At 41.9% G+C, this 15,997-nt stretch overlaps 1 protein-coding gene across 1 annotated transcript; it reads right to left on the bottom strand.

Moving 5' to 3' along the window:
* Positions 1–22: 22 nt before the first annotated feature.
* LOC146580335 (uncharacterized) lies at positions 23–15,429 on the bottom strand. The gene is made up of 8 exons (XM_085266995.1): positions 15,272–15,429; positions 9,275–9,384; positions 8,659–8,743; positions 4,790–4,985; positions 3,309–4,378; positions 2,382–3,181; positions 1,339–1,545; positions 23–1,244 (listed from the first exon to the last, which is right to left on the bottom strand). Exons 1-8 carry the CDS (start codon positions 15,412–15,414, stop codon positions 1,000–1,002), a joined length of 2,856 nt encoding a protein of 951 aa, XP_085123121.1. The 5' UTR covers positions 15,415–15,429; the 3' UTR covers positions 23–999.
* Positions 15,430–15,997: the final 568 nt, after the last annotated feature.

Genomic DNA, 15,997 nt, shown 5'->3' with positions numbered 1-15,997 from the left:
TACACAAACCAGTTTACGAAAACACAGCAAAATGTCATACACTTTAATAAGTACAGATAGTATTTACAGTATGTACACAATAACACAATACTTTGTAATCACTACTGCATACTTTGATAGATTAGTAAGTATTTACATTGTGAATAAGACCATATGTTGATTTTGAAATACAATTATTTTTTTAAAATTATGTTACGCAATAAATTCAGGCGTGCCTTGATACATACTAGTTCGACTATGATCATGGTACAGAGGTTTGCAAAAAACACTTCACAGGTGCATCATGGTCCGAGATTTTGAAGAATACTTTAATACACTCTTCATGTGGGAGCCATGAGTTGGGAGAACAACGTCAGTCAGTATCAAACACAAACTATACAGTTTCATACATTTTTTTCACATGACATGTAGTCTAGTTATAAAGATCAGAACCATTGGTTTCTTCTTCCAAAGCTTTACACATTCATGTTTGGTCTTCAGCCTTCAGTGGAAAGAAATGCTGGACCAAGGACTAACTGCTGTAGTCACAGACCTTTGTTGCTTGTTTCTTCTCTCTCTCCGTTACACTCACTCGCTTGCCACTGTTTTGTAGTAAAGCAAAATGACATAAAAAAATAATACAAAAAAAAAAATCATTCGTTGTGTTTCAATGCATATTCACACAAAAGTACATTTTTGTACAACCGCTTGAAAAGACATTTAAAAAAAAAAAAAAAAAAAAAAAAGAGACACCGGGCATCCGCAACACCGAGTACACTCATCATCCTTAACTGGAGTAACCCATCTGTCTTCTTAGCTTACTCATTGTTATTACACTACTCCCATATGACCAGAGACGGGGAATGCAGCTATACTTCAGAGTACGGCACCCATGTAAAAAATAAAATAAAAATAAAGGGGAAAGAGAAACTGCGTCCGATCGTGATCTAGAGTTTTTCCTCTTCATTGTGATTGCTGGTGGTTTTTACATTATGATATCTGTCCTGCTAGCGCTCGGCCCTAGCAGACTGCAGCCGCGCTCTCCCTCCTCCCCTGCTTCTTCAGCAGCTGGATGCGGTTGTGGACGTAGAACTTGATCGCCCTCCAGTCTCGCTGGTTGCTCACCAACAGAGGGCAGAGTTCGAGGCATCGTTCGCAGTCCGCCTTCGCAGGGACGCGCAGTTCCATGAGGTTTCTCTTCAGGTGAGTCTCCACTGCTACACGCTCGGCTTCTGACCAGGGACGCTTCAGGACGCCGCGCTTCCCTGTGTGACCGAGGCAGAGGAGTGACACGGTTTAATGACTGAAGTATTAACACAGATGTTTGTGAGGTCACGCACTAATGATGACAGATTTTACCTGATTTAGGTGGAATGTTTCTTCTCTTATGGGCATTAGCTAAAGACGGGCTGACGACAGGTGATGGAACGGGCGCCTTTTTCTTCCGCGGAGGTCGGCCCGGTCCCTTCTTTTTCACCGTGACCTCTGTCTTCTCTTTAATTTCCTCTTTCACTTCCTCTGCCTCAGAATCTTCTGAGAAGGAATCTGCCGAGTTGCCAGACATGACTGCATGAAAAGAGATCAAACAGAGGTTAGTTATCCAAACGTACTAGCAAAGCAAAACTGTTCAACCACACGGTTAATGTTACTTCAAATGGTAATAAATAAGTTCAAAGTTGTAAAATGTTCTTCTCAGACAAAATGATGAAGTTTTTTCTCGAGGGCTTAAAATGGGTCTCGGATTTGTAAACTTCCTCTCATGGGTGTGTTGCAGTTTAAATTGGAGACTACAGTATTTAAATAATATTGCATGAAAATAACTGAATACATTTTAAAAATGAAATTTCAGTAACTACTTTGCATTTTTAGAACTACAATTTACATTATTCAAGTTTTTAAAATGAGCCAGCCAGCAGGTGTTTGATTTAGCATAACATAGCATAATGACTGGCTAATCGTTTTCCCTGTTGATTTTATGCAAAGCAAAGCTAACCAGCAGCTGGCTGATGCTCATTTTTTAAAGATGAGCCGGAGTTCCATTGATACTCTTATTTTATTCAATGAGCACACTACATTTCCCTGAGTCACTCAAACACACTGACAATTCTTTACCCTTGTTTAAAAAACAACCCCCCCTCCCCCGCCAAGTTTCATATTAACCTCTAGTGCCATCTAGCTGCACTAGTTTGTTTTAAATCCATGAAAGCTGCACTCTTAACCGGTGAAATTAGGGTTCACTGAACTTTCTAAAAAAAATTTTAAAAAAGAAAAGAAAAAAAAAAGAAGACAGAAATTCATGCATTAAATAGACGTTGATGGGCAAACACTCCTCAAACACTCAATCATTTCTACTGAATAGAAAAAAAATTAAGTTAAAAAAAAAAAAAAAAGGGTTTCCTTACCGTCCAACTCGAGGCAGATGTGCTGCAGGCTCATCCCTCTGAAAAGCACTCCCTCCCTCTCTCCATAGAGAACGACTCGACCCACACGACCCATCAGTGCTGGGTCTCGTATGATAGTGGAGCAGTTCTGGATCACGTGGTACTCGTGCTCCAGGAAGTCCTCCAGCCGTTTGATGGCTCCTCCCTGGGTGTCACCCTCCTCCAGCAGTAGCAGCTGGGTAAGGATGGCAACCTGTCGCCGCACTCGTGTTGCCGTTAATGCTCCGGGGTTTTTAGCACCACTGGCTCGAGCCAGGTTTCTCAGGAGGTCTGTGCCACGGAGTGGGGTAGCAGGGGAGTGGTAGGGCCGGGAGAAGACGTAGGGGCTCTCTGGGTCCACCCCTACGTTGGGGCTGGTTCGAAGAAGCAGGTCGAGGCAGGATTCGCAGTGTGGCGGGAGAATTAGTGGCTGAATGCGCCCTCGCTTGCCTAAGACACCAGCCCGTGGGAGATGACACAAGACCTGGCGCTCAAAGGGGGACAGGAAAGCTTCCATGCCAGAAGGGGAGCTGTTGCTGGCGTTGGGCTGAGGGGTGATGCGGTTACGGTAGTCCTGGATAGTGAGCTTGGCCACCTCGCATTCTCGGTGGCGATTGTAGAGGATGAGCAGAGAGAGGCTGGAGTGGCAGAGCAGGCGCCAGGCCTCGGCAGAATGAGGAGAACGAGTCAAAGAAAGGAAGGAGGAGTGCTGCTGACGACGGAGATACAGGACCAGGCAAGAAAGGGAGGAGAGTAGTGGAGACATGTGATGTCTGTGTGTGCTGGAAAGGGAAGAAAGAGAAACATGCTTTTAAATTAACAGTTGAATCTCAACCAACTTTCAAAAAACCTCAAACATAAAAACACTCAGATACAGCAGAGCAGAAAAAAGACAATAATTCACCACACCTTACAATCTCTCCATTCTTCTCTTCAGGTGCATCGTCCTCCCCTTCCGCGCTCAGCTCCAGCTCTTCATCTGGATCGATGTCTGGGTCCGGTGTAGGAGGTGGAACTAACTCCTCTTGATTTCTTGGACTCTCCACTTCGACTTTTTGCTGTTCTTCATGCTTTTCTTTCTTCATCCTCCGGCCCCTTCTGGGGGTAGACAGTGGCGGAGGTGACGGACTCTTTACCCGGGGCACCATCGGGGGTGCTGGGGGTTTTGTAGCGGGCAGTGGTAAGCTGGGTGCTTTCTTAGCAGCTGCAGGCTGAGCCGAAGCATTTGGTGAAAGCGAAAGGGAGAACGAGACGGCGCCTGTGCTCGAACGGGTGGCAGGTGATTCCCTCTCCCTGGGGAAGAGAGATGGGGGAGTTGGGTTGGAGGAGGACGACTGAGGGACTGCGAAGGAATGACTGTGAGTAGCAGAGGTGGAGGATGAAGAGGGGTGGGGTTGCGAGGCGCTGCCATTTGAAGAGCTGTGCGTGTGGAGGTGAGCCAGCTCCATGGCTGTTCTGACTTCCGGTTGGTTGGCGTGGTGCTTCTCCAGGTGGCGTGCCAGGGATCGGTAGTGCCGGCCGCAGTACGGGCAGTGCTGCCGCCGGCTCACCGTGGGACTACTAGAACTGCCGATGTTTATGTTGATGTTATTGTTTATGTTAGTGGTTGGGGGTGTCAGAGAACTGACTGCGGGCTGGGATCTAGGTGGGGGTGCAACAGGTGTCGGGCGGGAGAAGGAGGAGCAGGGGCGCCCAGGTCCTCTGGAAGAAGTGGGCGCATTATTCTTCTTCTTCGAATTGACCGCCGCAGGCAACTTGCGTTTCTTGCGGCGCCGAAGCATTCGACCCCTTATCTCTTCCATTTCCTCTTCTTCATCATCGTCGTCGTCGTCATCATCTTCCTCCTCTTCATCCTCCTCCCGGTCTGAGTCACTGGGTTCAGAGTGGGTGAGTGGGGAGGAAGAGGGCGATAATGACCACGAGGGGGTAAGGTAATCAGAAACAGAGAGCGATAGTGGGTGGGGGCCAGCCTCTTCCTCCTAAATGGACAGATTAAAAAAAAAATAAAAGATGTATTTTTTTTTTAGTTCACAGGCAAAAATCAAAAAGAAAAAAAGTCCTCATGTGTGTCTCTCAATCGTTTCAAACTTCATTCTGTCTGCAGTGCCCATTTGAGAGTCTCCTGGATCCTACTGAGGACACAGTCACGTTTATGAACGGGAAAATAATTCCCCACACAGCTACCATCTGTAGCTTTTAGCATTAGGGCTTAAAGCTTGATTATGCATTGGTGGACTGTCACCTCATAGCAACAGGGGTCTATGACACAGAACAATTGTAAGGAAAACTCTTAGAAGGCTCTAGTCGCAGTTGAGCTTTTATCTTTTCATGCCAGAGACAAATACAGAATAACACCAAACATGTCACGTTTCCATCAGTCGGTAACTCACCATTGCATTCTCGCCCCAGTCCGTTAGGCTGTAGTCCACTGTGATCTCCTCCCCTTTGGCGATGTCTCGGATCGCTATGACAACTAATCGCACCTGGGTTCCGCAGTGGACTTCTCGAATCCGGCAGTTTGGCGGAGGGTGGAAGAGCACGGGTCCTCGAACACCACTTCCCCCCTCCTCCCCCAACTCTGGCACACTAGAAAACATGATGTCAAACTTGATTTAAACACAAGTGGTCCACATAAAGGCTTGAACAAATCAAAACAATTCAACAAGTCTTAGCAGGGCTCTAGACTAACTTTTTGCCATGGGTGTACCGGTACGCCTAACTTTAAAAAGTTAGGCATACCGGCACAAAAGTTAGGCGCACACAAATTTTATAATAATTTATATAATATAATGTGTTTTTCTGGATACACTGTGCTTTTTCAGCATTCAAAGATTGATGACACCGTGTCAGAGCACTGGCTATGAATTTCAGAAGGATCAGGCCTTAACTTAACAGAAAAGTTAGCAATAGTTCTTTTCCTATTACAGCTACATCCACTTCTGTCGTGCCTAGGCTGCTCACTAGGGCTGGGTATCATCACTGATTTCTATAATCCATTTGATTCCGGTTTTCAAAGTCCCGATTCGATTCAATTTAGCCTCAGATAGTCAGAAATATTATAACTCTGATCATTTATCAGTACTGACTTCATCAGAATTGTGAGCATCACAGCAGATGCCTTTGTGTGAAAGTAACTGAGAATAAAACACAGAAAAACATGAAGGAGATTTTCCTGGTCTGGCTTTTTATAGCAGATAACCTTAAAAATATTCTACAATGTTCTGCATATAAAGTTTAAATTTCTTCAGTATTGAACAACAGAAAAAATAGGCTTTCTTGTCCGAGGTCATTTAAGTGAAAAAAAGAAAAAGAAAAGAAAAGACAGCAGCGCTGTAAACAACGGTAGACTGGTGGGTAATAAGCGAATGAATAATACAGAAAACAGAGATTGGAGACGGGAAACTGTTCTTGAAGTACAGAGAGAGAGCTAGCTGTGCATGGAGTGTGATTTTAATAGTCGTGGAAGCAAAACAGCAAAATTCACGACGCCATTGATCAAATGTGAAGCGCAGTTTGCTGCTTCTTTTGCTGCTTCTTTTGCTGCTGGCTCGGTGAATTTTGGTTGGAGAGAGACAAAACCTGCAGCTCAGAATCAGCACAAAAAGACGTAATCACAGCGCGGACCGGACGCATCAGAACCGCAAGCTCCGACAGCGTGTCCGTCTACGGGCCGTCGGGTGAGAAAGCCGAGAAAGACAAAGTTGATTCTGATGCGTCGGTCCGTTCTGTGTTTACGTCTTTGTGTGGAATCCGTGTACCTGCTCTCATTTGCTGTTTGGTTGTTGTTGAAATGGTTTTGTGAGCTTTAATCTGAGAATCTGGCGTTTCTGGCAAAACACAGTTATATTTAAAAGTCGATTCAGGATTTAATGAATTGATATAGCTTTATTCAAGCTACTCACCTCCCACTTCCACCTGCACTTTCAACTGGACCACGGCCAATCAGAGAGGTCCTGCCCCTTACTATCTCTGATTGGTTTAGTCCACGATAGGGGCATAATGTGTGTCTGTTGTTGACCACAGGGAAGGTTGCAGATTTTTTTTTTTTTTTTTTTTTCCCTACCCGAACAGTTGGTCTCACAGGTGCAACCAAATATTTTTTTTTTTTAGTCGCACCACTGAAAAATTTGGTCGTATTTGTGACCAAATTGGTCGCACTCTAGAGCCCTGCTTAGCCATTACTCCAGTTAATCAACCGAAAGTGTTTTACAAGAAGGCCACAATAAAACCAACCTGCGTCAACATGAATATGGTATCTGCTGGGAGTGTGGTGCATTAATAAAAATCAGTCACATGTTTATGCTAAAGCCAGTTTAGTTATTTTTTCTCTGCAGTTATATTTATACTAGAGATGGCACGATACCACTTTTTTATGTCCGATACCGATACCGATATCATAAATTTGGATATCTGCCGATACCGATATGAATCCGATAGTGTTTTTTAATCAACAAAACTGTTTTTTAAATATCTTGCTGCATTTTGTATAAGTTCATACTCAAGTTTAAAACAACAACTACACTAAAGCTATTCTGTTATACCTGTATGCAAAAAAAAATATTTCATAGTTCAGCAATACTGATCAATCTAATAAACTTAAACCTGCACCATCCTCCCTATTCTGGTATTTTAAAGAGTACTTAGCGTAAATATTAAGCAACCTAACTAATAGGGTTCCAACTCCCAGCAACAACAAAAATAAATAAATAAAAAATAGGGAACCACCCCTCACGCTCCACCTCATGATGCTTAATCGACGTAATCAACCTTAATTTGATGCAGTGTGAAAAAAATGCATAGAAATCAATTATTTTTCAAGAAATATTAAATAGATTCAACATCTTTCTTCAACAAAATTGCAGACTGCACAGATGGTACCTTCCCAAAGGAAAAAGTACTATAGCTTACTAGGGTATATATATTAGACTTAATAGTTACTATATACAGTAATGGACTTCTATTCATTTTGCATCAAATTAAAACTTTGGGTGTCAGATAATTATTTATTAAAAGCTCGACATTTTAAATGAGAATAAGAAAGAAAAGTATGTCTTTGTGCCCCCTTTTCCCTGTTAATGCCCTATCGGCCCCCCCTGGCTAAACTTTGCTAGATCCGCCCCTGCACAGTTACCAGCGTCAGCTACGTAGAAAAAGATCCTCGAGTAGAAAGTAATAATAAATAAATTCTAACAACAGCTGATCAAGCTTAAACGTGCTGCTGTTGTTCAGCCGCTGGTTTCCTCTTTCTGGTGCAAAGTGGGCCAAAAGCAAACTAGAGACACGGACTCGCGACAGAAAAGCCGATCAGCTGATCGTTAAGCAGTTTCATGATTGAAGTAGCAGCCGGAGAGCGAGAGGCAGTCGCTCGTTAAGCTTAACGCAGGAATGCTTTACATTCAGAGATGGACTTACACACTTGCTTTACTTCTCTCGGGATAACTTTGTCGGAGATGAAATGCCGGGTTGCTAGCGAAGCTCCACATGCTATCCAGACCACCGACAGGTCCCGCATGCCACAGCCGCTCTATCACGTGATGCATGCTCCGACGTGCTAACGTTCTGAGGTGAGTTACGGCGTGTTGCAAGTTTTGTGAGGTGCTTTCGTGATATTTAATGGATCGGATTACATTTTTTATTTTTCTCCGATATCCGATCCAGTAATTTAGGTCAGTATCGGACCGATACCGATACGTAATATCGGATCGGTCCATCTCTAATTTATACAGGTACACTGCTTGCTTCACAGGCCTGAACATGACTATCATTCAGTGGGAAATTTCAAAAAAAGCAAAACACATGGATGCACATAAAAACTTACAAATCATCAACCTCACAGTTTGTTTTTTTTGGTGTAAAATCACCATCTGAATGGCCTAACCAACTTAGCAATTTCCTTTCATATAATGAAACTTTCCTTTACAGTTGAACCAGAAAGTTGCAGCTCTCTGCCTCTTTTCCATTTCAGTGACTTTCTGAAGCCTCTGTACCCCTACGTGGCTCCACGTCTTTACATGTGTGTGGTTTCAAAATGACAATGAAAAGCACATATGAATGTTCTGAGGTTGATGAATGTAGGAGCCTTGCTTTTTCGTCAGCGAAAAAACAAACTCAATTTAGCACCTCTCTTGAAACTTTCTGCCTACAGAATTAACTTTCCTTTTCTGTGACACTGCGCTAGCTTGCAGGTGTGGCTAGCTCCACATGAGTCTTTTTTTCCCCTCAAAGATCATCTGAGCAAAGTGGTGAGGGTCCTACTTACCAGAGCTGAGTGGGGTCAGGCAGGTAGTAGGGACTCCCTGGTGGAGGGAGGCGGTCTTCTGCACCCTCAGGGTACTGGCCATCACCTGGGACAGAGTAAACGTTTTAAATAGGACCCATTATGCTTCTCCATATTCCTTTTCCCATATATACACAATGTTAAAATGGTGAATTCGTTTATTAAGCATGGCAAGTTTCAAAACTTCAGGTCTGCATGAGCTCAGAACGACCCTGAAGCTTGTTTTTTTTTTTATGCTTGGCTCTGTATGCCGTTAAAGGCTATCCATAACAAGGTCCTCTCAGCTACATAGCTTTGGTTGTGGATACAGAATCCCCACCCACTTGCTGCTAAAAATTGAGGGACATCCAATCAGCAAGAAAAGAAAAAAGAAAGTAGCAGTAAATGGAGGTTGCCTTTAAAGTAAAAGAAAACAGATTGAAACAAGCTGTTATATACTGGGTCATCTGAGTTGGAAATTAGCATAATAGCTCCACTCACACTTGTTATCACTTCACAGGTTTGGAAAGTAACATTTTCTTTCTCTCACCTAGGTATCAGTGGACAAAAACACATCAACACCAGGTGGCAAACACATTGTGTGAGTCTTCACATTTACCGGGGCTGTAGCTGTGCTCTGACATGCTCTCCTCCTCTTCATCTTCTGTCACATATGCTCGGTCACACACCTTTACAGGTGTTCCCTTCCTTTTCCTCCCACACACACGGCTGTAGAAACAAAGTCAGGTCTTCATTTAGAAAACAAACAAACAAAAAAACCCAGCACACTCACATGAAGACTTTGTATAAACACGGGAATGGATCGCAGAGCAAACAAAGTGATCATGTGTACCTGCAGCAAAGCAATACAGGTGTATGCTCACGTGGATGACCTACTTAACTAGTCACGGTGGTAAAAAGTGATAAGAAAACCATTTTAAACTTGTGACTTTAAAAAAATTTTTTGGGATATATGATGAGGACTAGAGCAGGATCTAGAAACTTCAGTGGTGGGTTGATCTATTAAAAATGGATTCTGTGACTTTATGCATTTACTACACTGCACATCTACATCAGTGCACCACCTGCTAGTGGGAGAGCAAACAAGGAAAGAAGGAAGCTAACAGGAAACAGTCTGCTGCTGGTGCAGCCAACAGCATTTGTAACTTAACCACAAATTGTGGCTGAGCGAGCTGGCACGACTGATGTCAACACTTTCCCTGTCAGCACCTCTCTTTCTCTCGCGCTCTGACTCGCTGTCACTCTCGTTATGTTGATGCAACATCTGTGTGGAATTTTTTTTATATTGCATTTACTGTAACTTAATATTTAGTTGTCAACTCAACTTCATGTTAATACATCTCAGCTCTACTCTACATGTGTGTGTGTGTGTGTGTGTGTGTGTGTGTGTGTGTGTGTGTGTGTGTGTGTGTGTGTGTGTGAGAGAGAGAAAGCAGGTGCACTCACAGTGTCAGCAGGGAAAAGAGTAAACTAGTCTGACTTTAAGTGGCAAGAGGATGTGGTAAAATCTTTACAGCTGAGCTGAAATGAGACCAGTTCTAATAAATTAGGTTAATAATAAAAATAAAATGTGTGCTTTCGATAATTCTTTTACTAATAAATATTCAATTTTCTACATTTTGTTTTATAAAGTTAGGAATGCAGTGTTTAAGTCAAGCCTGATGTCATCACATACATTGAAATATCCCCAGTCTCCTCAATGAGGAATATATTGTACTAGCTCAACACTGGTACTGAATCAGTAATCTGTCTCATCAAATGCCCAAAGTTTAGATATTGTGATCTAACAAATGCTTTAAAAACACAAATACATACAAGTATCACAGAAAATTGTACTAAACCCTACCAAACATATTTAAATTTGTTTGGCATGACTAGCATTGAATTTTGAGATTGATGTAGTTTAAAAAAGAAAAACAACAACAACCAAACAAACTCTAATATAGTACAACACCATGATTGAACAGCTTAAAGAACCACCTCAGCTTGAAGGAATTGTGTTCTCCATGATTTTATCAGGAATTTTGGTCCAGCCTTCTTTACAGCGTAGCTTCAGTTCATTGTGGTTTGGAGGCATTTGTTTATGCTCGAGTCTCGCTTCAGTATTTCAGTTTTGTAGAGGTCTGGACTCTGACTGGGTCATCGCAGCACCTCAATTCTTTTGTTTTTCAGTCATTCTGTTGTAGATTTGCTGCTGTGATTGAGATCACTGTCCTGCTGCTCGACCCAGTTTCTGCCAAGCTTTAGCTGTCAGACAGATAGCCTCACATCTGACTAAAGAATACTTTGGTATACAGAGAGCTCGTGGTTAACTCAATGACTACAAGCTGTTCAGTTATGTGGCTGCACAGAAAACCCAAATCATCACCCCTCCACCACTCTGCTGACAGCTGGTAAGAGGTCATCTGCACTTTGGTCTAAACTAGCCAAAGGATATCGCTCCAGAAGTCTTATGGTTTGCTCAGATGTAACTTTGTAAACATGTTCCTTTTAGAAAACAGACTTCCTCCTAGCAACCTTTTCCAACAAGCCATACTTATTCAGTTTTTTCTAATTGCTCACTGTCATGAACTTTAATATTTAACATGCTAACTGAGGCCTGTAGATCAAGGATGTCAAACGTTAAAGCCCAGGGCCAGAACTGACCAGACTCCAATCTGGCCCACTGGAACGCTTTAGAAAATGTGAAGGAGTGCTTAGATTTTGACCTTTTAGCTGTAATGTTTAATCTTTTTTCAGCTTTTCCTATTGATAAAGTCTCCACCGCCATCATCATTCATACTACACCAAGGTGGTTAAGTCATAGATAAACAACTAAATGACAGAAGTTCATGTTTCTCCGCTATCTACTACAGATTAAATAAAACAGGTCTACTACTTCCATTTCAGTTATAGACGGGCTTTGGTTAAAAAGAAAAAAAAATCAAACACTATGTTGTATAGATTCAAGACACCCGGGGCAGTAAGCTACCAGAACCTTTTCTGTCATTTTATACAATTATCATGCAGAGAGAGAAAAAAAAAAGAGCCATTCTGTTGGTCTATATCTTTTGACTTATTTGAGCTACCCTGAAAAGTTCTGCTGTGCTCAAAGGAGGACATCCTGGCCTTTCCAATGATATCTCATGTGTTCGGGTGGCCTCTTAACTTCAGATAGGCAGGACTTCCCAAAAAGAGTTAAACTATAAGATACTTGCATCCTCGGTTGTCAGGAGGCGTGGAAGGCGTAAAGGTGTACTTGTTTTTACAGGACAACATATATGTTCAGTAACGTTTGTACTGACTGCTGTCTTTATAAATAACACTTCTATATAATTAGTGATTTGCTAAAGAAATCTTTAATGTATTTCACAAACATTAGAAACTTATAACCTCTTATATCAACAGAGTTCACCTATGGAGAACCTGTTCACTTCCGATGAACCCAGTTACATTGACTCTTTGACTTCAATTCACCTACATGGTGAAAAAAATACAATTATTTACACACAAAATAATATTTGTAGATGGATGTAACACTGACTATATGTCTGAACGTTAATTAAAAACTAGGGCTGGGCCATATTATACCATTCACGGTAATACCGGTATAATGTTAGGCAACGATAGGAAAATGAAATATCGCGATAGAATGGGAGTAAAACGCGCATGCGCAGTGCCTTTGTTTTCATACGCACATGGCCGATTGTTGAGTGAAACAGATGAACCAGAATTGGTTTGTAAAAATGGTGCAACTTCCGTGATGTGGAACTGGTTTGGTGTTTGTCCGTCAGATACACAACAAAGCACATTTTTTTGCAGAACATGCAAGCGGCCGTTGTTATTGTCATATTTGTCGGACTAAGATGCTCTTAAATCTGGGAGTAATCTGGGTCCTAAACTCCGTATCCTTCAGGTCAAACAACACTGCAGCATCACTTAGAGTTAAAAACTGTCTAAATTCTTTCATCTTTAATAAAACGATCAGCATTGCTGCTTTACCAGGTGTAACTATGAAGTTTAACTTCCAGGCATCCATGAAAACAAAAGTTATTACATTTAACGGAGTTAGAAGTTAGCAGGAAGCTAGCGGAAGTTAGCTCGCTAGTTTCGCTAGTTACCTAAGCATGATATTGCATGTTCTGACTGAGAGATTTCTGAAAAAAATCAAACGTACAGCTCTGCTATCACTTCCAACATAAATGAAGACAGGAAACTAAACAGCAGTGACGTTTGTAGGGTTACTGAAGTTGGGCTAGCTGGTATATAATGATGTGCTACGTGATCGCTAGCGACACAGCTATGTTAGCATAACATAAACAGTGAAGCTGGAGGACGAACACTAACACTTTTCCACTTATAAAAGTTAACGTGAAGGTTCTTCATGGTTAGAAACAAATGCAATCGCATGGCAGGATACTGTAAACGGACCAAACTTCAGTCAGGAGAACAACTGAGATAATCCATCCACAATACGAGGTTAGTCATTAATATACTGCAACAACATGGGAATAGAGCAGCTGCCAGAGAATTCAACATTAATGAATCAATGGTACAGAAGTGGAGGAAGCAAGAAGAATGAGTTTAATAAAGTTTGATTTATCTGACTGCTTTGTTTCGCTTAATGTGCCTTATAATCCCGTGCACCTTATGGTCTGAAAAATGCGTACTGCACACTGCAGTTTAATGTTGCAAAGCACCTCTTTTTAACTTCAGTGGATATTATACATGGTTATGCTCAGGATATGTCAGCCCATTTCTACTGGAAATGCCTTTTGGTTAAACATTCAGCAAGGAATTTGCATTTGCACTGTTACATTTTTATAAAGCTTTAATGTACATAAAAACCAGCTTCTTGTTTAAGTGAAAATAAATGGAAGGTTGTCTTTTTGCGCTAGTAATGTTGTGGAGTTGTATTTTGTCTCGCATCAATTATATCGTCGATTATATCGTTATCGCAAATTTTCAAATATATATCGTGATAAATATTTTTGGCCATATCGCCCTGCTCTATTAAAAACTATGAATGTTATTCTTTTTTATTATTATTTCTTTTCTTACAGGAAAGGTTACTTTGCCTTTAAAATGCTGGCAGCCTGGTAAAGTGTGTTGATTGTTTGGATAAAGACTCATCGATTGTGAAAGATAAACACAATTTGCAATCATTGGGAGTGTGACTACACAAATTACCATGCACATTAGAAGTTTAAATACCCAGCTTGCTGTGGTGGTGGACCGTAACTATTATTTCGTGGCTGCTGCTAGTTTGTGTGAAATTAAAACGGCAATGGCCTTACACTGAAAACTAACAGATTTTTTAAAAATCGCATCGTGAACATTAGATTACATTGTAGGTCTACAGCTTCAGAAGGCTCAACTCATTCTGCACAATTTTGCCAGCACCCTCAATGAAACAGGAAGTCCTCACGGTGGTAGTTGTCGCCCATTTAGAAATTATCTGACCCCTCTGGACTCTGCACCACCACCTGCTAAGCACTGATGTGAACATGTGCTGCAGATGGTGCCAAGAGTATTAAAACAAAAAACAACCCCCCACACACACACGTAAAAAAGCATGGCGTCAAAGCTGCTGGAGACCAATTCCAAACTACTTCCCAGAAAATCTCTTGCATTATGTCCCTATAAGTTTAATATAAGACAACATATAAGCTTCATAGGGACATATTTGTGTTTAAGTTATTGTTCTACAAACAAATAGATCATTGCATTCAACGGAAAAATAATCTCATGCAGTCTACTCAAATACTACTGGATTTACATCATGTGGCTAACTAATAAAAATGCAGAGAAGAGGTGATCATTGGAGAGGATTAACAAACCCTGATCTACTGCACAGCTATTGTGAGGCTTAACACTACACTTATTAATCAAAAATGGCCCCACCCCTTTAAGCAATCACGTCAGTCTGTAAAAAGGAAATGACCAAAAAAAAGAAAAAAAAGAAGCATGATTAGCAAAACACTGCGTGCCTAATTCACTGAGCACGGTGACAGTTAAGTGTTTTTGGGGGCATTTTGGTCGCGGTCAGCAACTTTGTTTACTTACACCACACAAGCCACGAGTCATGATCTACAGCAGCTGAGCACTCGAGAAGTGCTGAGAGCTGAACGACATTGTCTTTGAATAATACGTTCAGTCTAAGAAATCATATGACTGACGTTACCGAGGAGAGGGAGAGATATAACTGACAGTCTGGGTTACACAGCTGACGGCTCCTGTTGAGGACATGCTAACATTAATGCTAAACCACGGCTAGCCCCGTTAGCTTCCAACGGCTAACGTTGGTACTTCTGTCCCGTCAAAATCTCAAAAAATAAAAGGATGGCGCTTAAATGCACAGCGGGTTGGATGGGGGAGAGATGCACCTTCGCCGGGCACACCAGCTGCAACCCGCAGCTGAACGAAAATCACTTTCCATTCCCCGTTTTCTGCAATATTACGCTGAAATCATGCACGCGAAAAAAGGGCTTCTAATGGTAACTAAAGAGACGCGCACGGCGCGTGCGTCTACGGCGTTGCATTTTGCTCACAAATCTCCGCTGAGAAAAAAGGATCGCTCGCGGCCACAAACCGGAGGCTCGCCGGTCTCACTCACCCCCGTGGTGGCGGCGGTTTGCTTCCATCCCCGTCGCTGTCGAGGGTCGGTGGCTCCCGGTAGTCAAAAGGCGACCGAACATTCTCCGCCATTAGAACTGCCTTCCCTACCTCTCGCGCTCCGGTAGATTGCACAACGCGCATGTGCACAACATCCTTTGGGGTTCTATTGGTAAAATGGGGTGCACTCACCTCTATGAGCGAGAAGCTAGTTTAATTTTATTGGCGTGTTATTTATGTATATGTTTACTTCATATGGCGACAGTTTAACTTTCAAAGACCTAAAACAGAAATAAAGACTAGCAGCAGACACGAGTGAAATACAACTAATATAACTATACCTGCTAAATACACGTATCCAAGTGCGTTTAAATTTCGTATACCTCACGATAACACAGAAGAGCATTTTAAAGTCTAGGCTGTTTTACAGCTTTAGTCATTACGTCTCAGATTACAGTCTTTCATACCCTCAATCCCAGTGAAAACCAACTAAATGTTAGTGTATAATATACAGAATGATTATACGTTGATAAAATTGCCCTAACTTTTAAGCTGAAAAGCTAAATAAACATTTTTAATTACCATCTGCAAAATGGACTATCACAAAGATGAAAACAGGTTTTCTGAGTGCACGAAAAGCTGTTTTTTTTTTAGAGATAAGGGGGGTTGGCTGGTGATGTTCTTATTTGCTCAATGACAATACATATACATAACACATTTTTACAAA

The sequence above is a fragment of the Mchenga conophoros genome, linkage group LG3, assembly GCF_057382185.1.
Source record: "Mchenga conophoros isolate Kocher_MC1m ecotype Shallow Benthic linkage group LG3, M_conophoros_male_GT1.1, whole genome shotgun sequence".
Taxonomy (NCBI): domain Eukaryota; kingdom Metazoa; phylum Chordata; class Actinopteri; order Cichliformes; family Cichlidae; genus Mchenga; species Mchenga conophoros.
The sequence above is the reverse complement of the archived record's forward strand: the minus strand, read 5'-3'. Positions and strand labels throughout refer to the sequence as shown.

What these genes read in the sequence shown, in the direction of transcription:
- LOC146580335 (XM_085266995.1), bottom strand. Translation starts at nt 15,414, where the DNA reads ATGCGCGTTGTGCAATCTACCGGAGCGCGAGAGGTAGGGAAGGCAGTT. An exon ending in ACTGGGGCGAGAATGCAATG is followed by an intron (nt 4,379 to 4,789) that starts GTGAGTTACCGA and finishes CTGTCCATTTAG; the next exon opens with GAGGAAGAGGCTGGCCCCCA. An exon ending in AAACATTCCACCTAAATCAG is followed by an intron (nt 1,245 to 1,338) that starts GTAAAATCTGTC and finishes TCGGTCACACAG; the next exon opens with GGAAGCGCGGCGTCCTGAAG.